The 5,433-nt window shown below is 38.1% G+C and overlaps 1 protein-coding gene across 1 annotated transcript; it reads right to left on the reverse strand.

The window, feature by feature from the left end:
- Positions 1-470: 470 nt before the first annotated feature.
- On the reverse strand, positions 471-3,211 carry LOC149211355 (uncharacterized protein At1g01500-like). Its single transcript, XM_089391473.1, has 2 exons — positions 2,267-3,211; positions 471-2,123 (listed from the first exon to the last, which is right to left on the reverse strand). Exon 2 carries the CDS (start codon positions 1,788-1,790, stop codon positions 942-944), a length of 849 nt encoding a protein of 282 aa, XP_089247599.1. The 5' UTR covers positions 1,791-2,123; positions 2,267-3,211; the 3' UTR covers positions 471-941.
- Positions 3,212-5,433: the final 2,222 nt, after the last annotated feature.

Here is a 5,433-nt window from a genome sequence, read left to right on the forward strand (position 1 = left end):
GGCACTTTAGAGTTGATCCCTCTGAGCGCTTAGTAAATCCATTTTGTAGATCCATAATTAAATTTACACTGGTTTAGCTAGCTATCCACAAGGTGAGAGTTGCTCTTCTTTGGGTAAGAAAGAAAAGCTATGATGTAACAAGCTATCAACGAGCTCAATTTTCAATTTCCGTTGTATGTAACAAGTTATCAACGAGCTCAATTTTCGTTGTATGTAACCATCCAGATACTTGATACAAAAAGAATGATCATGAGATTAGAAGGATTAGTTTTGACAAACATTATAGCGGAATAGATTGATCATGACATTCATGACATTAAAAGAATTAGTTTCGACAAACATTATGGCGGAATAGATTGAAAAAATTGATAAACTCGTATCTTTCTTACATATAATATCCGGATGCTCATATGTCAAAACTCAAACCGCCATCATACAAAACTTGCAAAATTCATTTAAATTTATTATCATAGATTTCGTTTCCTGAGTGCCCTGTAAGTTCCTTGCTATGTGCGCACCAGCAGTCCTACGGCAACCCACATGGCGCGACCAATTCCAATCCCAAACTTAGCCCTGACTCAACCCATGAACCTCCCTGCCCCTCTACTTCCATCAAATCACAGTCAATAACAGCCACTGTCCAATTCAAGGGATCTGCTTTCACAAGAATCAGATTCCATATCCACATAGCCTAAAACTGAGTAGGTTTATGCAGTCTCCTTTCCCTCTGGAATAACGTCCCAAGAGTACTGGCGGAAGTGTTTCCTTCTGGGAAGGAGTTGCAGTGTCTGGGATACAATTATCCGAAAACCTGAGAATCCAATTATCCTAAAACCTGAGATCCGCCCCGCAACTATACGTCCGCAGTCGGGATGGATATGGCGTTGAAGGGCCATTTCCCTTATTGCCTGCCTTCCCCGTTACTCAAGTAAATCTCATTATCAAAGAATTCGTTTCCTGAGGGATCTGGAAGTTCCTTGGTATGTGCGCACCAGTAGTCCCACCCCAATACACATTCCAAGACTAATTCCAATGCCCAACCTTAGCCCCGATTCAATCCACGAATCACCCTGCTCCTCTCCTTCTATCCAATCACAATCACAGCCACTGTCATATTCCAGGGAACTGCTTTCAGAATCATCAGATTCTGTCTCTATATCATTTAAAATGGGGTAAGATTCTAGAGTCTCGTTTCCCTCTGGAATAACGTCCAATGTGCAGTCGCGGAAGTGTTTTCTTCTGGGAAGTAGTTGTAGAGTCTGGGATATAATCATCGGCAAACCCGAGATCCGACCCGCGACGTATACGTCCACAGTCGGAATGGCCATGGCGTTGAAGGGCCATGTTGATGAATACTCAAGACGGCTGCTGCAGTCCACGCTCCATGTCGTTTCGGGCAAGAGATCTTCGCTTATTTCCCGCCTTTTCTCCAGCGTTCCAAAGATAAGAGGATCGTTCCTCAAGTAAACCTCAAAACAGAGGTTATCAGTCAACCGAATGGTATCGGTGCCGACGAACGTGATCTCGCCTTCTGATTTTTCTTCGACTCGATCCCGTTGGAGCGTGATAAACGCGCTTGATGGCGGATGGAATCGACGCCCGTTGACCTCCAGAGCCGTCGGAATGCTTCGAGGTAAAAAATGGAGGGTTAAAGATTCTGGAATCTGTACTGTTTTGCTGAATCCGGAGGGATGCAATCTCACGCAGAATACTTTGACGTCGAGCCACTGTTTCCCTGTTTTGGGGTTGTTCGTTCCGTCTGGGAACCGACAAGAGCCTGCGTGGCACATATTTTCACACAATTATCTCACAGCTTTGAAAAACTTCAAGCCAACCCGTCAAGTTTGAACTCGAGACCTGAAAAACAGAAGAGGTGAGTAATCTCTGGACTCCAAGCGTTTGGAAACTCTGAATCGCTCAAAACTCTTCCATATGATGATCTCGTGGCCCTCAAATATTGATATTTGAAATGAACCTTTTAACTCCAGCCTCTCGCCGACTTATGACGTTTCGAGCGTTCCAAGTTTTGAGTTTCTTTAAAGATTTTTCCGGTATGTTCTGAATTTTCCTCTCAGATTTTTCCGGTATGTTCTGAATTTTCCTCTCAGTTTATGATAAACACTCTGCAAAGACAGAAAGCCCGTAAGAGCGAGCTTTTCAAAAGATATGAATCGGCGAGATTGCTCAGTGCTCAGAAACTTGCATATACATCAAGAGTGCAGAAATAATCACTGTATATACAAGCGCAAAAAATTGTCTAATTTACCAAAATAGGGCGAGGCTGATTTGTCCTCCGGCAAGAAACCAGTAAGATCTTAGCGTGACTGTCCCATTGAAAATCCAAAAAATACAAATCAAATCGCAAGCAATCACTGGAAAGACAAACACCTGTAAGGTACCGATCTGATACTCTTACAAATCCTATGCCATCTGTCCATACAGTGTTTATTTAAGTATAAAAATCTTTCAGCAGCTTGATTCACCTTTTCCGGCTCTGAAATCTTTCCACCTTTAAACCGGGCAAACTTAATGATTGCAGTTCTGAGATATTTACACCTTTAAACCAGAAATATTAAATGTTTGCAGTAAATACCTTCCAATTCGGCACATCCTTCAAAGTTCACAAGAAAGATGCCAATGTCTTGGAATAATTCCATTAAAACTACTCGATTAGGTTTTCTGCGTGCACACACCTTTCCAAGAAACAGAAACGTACAATGTTCTATGTTCACACAGCACTGCAAGATGAGCATGTGCTTTCCATCGCTCGGATGACAGGACGCACTGCTCCTACGCTTTAATCGATAAAACTTTTAACGGCTCAGATATTGCCTGCAGCAGCAACAAAAAGAAAAAAATACCTCTTCGCCGATTCTGTCAGGATCAGGTGTCATAGCAGCGTGTCGTTTCGTTCTTTTGCGGCTTCTCTCGGTGGAATTAGGTTTCCACGATGGGTGTCGTGTCAATGGAGGGGAGAACCCCGGCTACACGGAACCTGATGCCGTGGACAAGTAAATAGCTCAAGCTGTAGTCCAGACTCCAGAGTACTCTAGTTTCGAGGCGGCAAAATATGTGTCCCTAATTTTGTGGTGCTTTTATATAATTAGAATTTTGTTTTTTAATTCAATGTGTCCACGTGGCCTATGAACCGTGGATCATTGTGGGGTATGGACAGCTGTAGATTGATTTGGTATGTAATTTTGTATTGCCAATCTTTTAGGGTACGGATGTGTCTGTTTCGCTCTAGACGAAGCTGTGACATACACCACGTGGCAGGGCTTAAGCGCCCCGTTTGTGGGGGCCAAAATGTATTATAAAGATACTTTTAAAAGAGAATCCAATTTTATTTAAGCTCTTTATTTTATTTTTAAAATAATTTCTAATTACAAATAAATGATCTCCATATTTCTCGAAGGACTTTTTAATGATCTTTTGCCATTTTTTCGATCATGGTAATGAACCACTTGTATTCCACTTTTGCAAAAATCCCCATCTAAGTCATTTAATTTGCTGTGATTGCTAGGTAGGTCTTGGTTTTGTTTTGTTTTTTTTGTTTTTTTTAATTAAATTACATTACATGTAAATTAAAATGAGTATGATATGTAAATTATTATGAATTTATAGGTATATGAATATAACATCGATTTCAGCTCTATTGGGTAGGTGAGTTGGTAATCACAATGCGGTGAAGTTCCTTAGAAAGGTGGGCTCTATACTCAAGGTCATGAGTTCGAATCCCCTGGACTAACTAGAGTTGTGGAAATTGGTTATGTAATTGTGTATTGTAATTAAACAATTTGTAACTCACATCTATATGAATGTGACATCCATTTAGTTGTATATAAATGTCATTTGAACAAGTGCTACCAAAGCTATTACCTATTACCTTTTTATTTTCTGACAAATATAAATTGCGAAACTTTATCATATAAATTTGAATACAATTATACTATGTTAAATTTATGTTAGTTTACAAAAAATGCAAAATATATGTTAATATTCTTCGCATTATATTAATATCAACTTAAATATTTCATACTATGCTTTATATATATCATACTAGAAGCTTATATATACTAATTTTATACAAATATAATCTTTAATTTCACTGCCCTACATTTGTTACTTAAAAGAAAATCTAATTTTATTTAAGTTTTTATTTTAATTAAAAAAAATGTCAAACTAAAAATATATCATGAGTAAAAGCTATATATTTATATGGCTTTTATATATATAAGTATTTTTAATGTTTCAAGTTAAAAGATTTGTAAAGATTTAGAAAAATATAAATGTTAAATATTTTAATGTTATTTGTTTTCGCCCAAGGAAAAATCATAATTTTCATTAATATGTTGAAAGTTACATGTTGTAGATGCTTCTAGAATTATATGTAAATAAGGTGCCTATTGCAACATATTTGAAAAAACTATCAAAGTTCTATCCCGTTGATGGGAGACTGATAAGTAGATACAAAATTACATGTCTCTTACAATATATACATAGAAACACTGTAAATATGAAAACTGTTAAAAATCTTGTTAATTTTAGGATAACAATGGTATGTTCTATGCTTAGAGAAAGTTTACTTCAATTTCTTTATTAGCCCAATATCAATAACCAGTTTAGCAATCACATCAACATGATAGTAAAATGCAGATAGAACATAAACAATAACAGTATAAGACCAGCCAAGACAAGAGGACATAAGATACGGCACCAGTGAAGGAGAACCCCCAATGTGGGGAAACCCTTCTAATGGGACCAACCTGCACTTCGGTGTAAGACCCTTATTGATGTCTATCTGGTGTTTGATTAACAATGTGTATTTGATAGGATTGCGGAATTATTTGACTTATGATTAATCACTAATCACACACTAATCAACTGATATTTTCCCGACGGTAGCTAGGAGCATTTATGGTAGCTCTTAATGTGGTGGCTGAGCTATACTTACCTCGATCCTTGTTTCCCGCTCGTTGAACTTGGCAAAACCCTTGGCATTTTAGCATTCGATCATTTTGGTTTTTCATTCTACATGGTGAATACATTGAGGGTTTGTTCTAGAAATGGTTTTCTATGTTGTATGTGAACGGAAATGAGCCACAGGTTCTGCCTGCGTCGATTATGGGTTGTGCTATTTGCTAGTGTGGCTTTGTCACTCGTTCTAGTGACTTGTTTGCCCGGCTTCTTGGCACAAAGAGATGGTTTGCTCGTTCAAGTAAGAAAATGACTGCTGTATTTGTCTTGTCCAATATCTCAACTGGTATTTGTTCTACTATTCTCTTGTTTTATTATGGTTTTGTTTGCTAAATCTGGTTAGTGGCTCCACATGCTTCAGGTTGTAGCTATGGTGGCCTCCTTCTGCTCACAATATTCAGGTAAGCTTTCTATCCATTTTTTATTTCCTCCCTCATCTTTTTCCAGTTCTAACAA

Source organism: Pinus tabuliformis, chromosome 1_1 (assembly GCF_031772625.1).
Source record: "Pinus tabuliformis cultivar Carrire ecotype Pingquan chromosome 1_1, CPIR1, whole genome shotgun sequence".
Lineage (NCBI taxonomy): Eukaryota > Viridiplantae > Streptophyta > Pinopsida > Pinales > Pinaceae > Pinus > Pinus tabuliformis.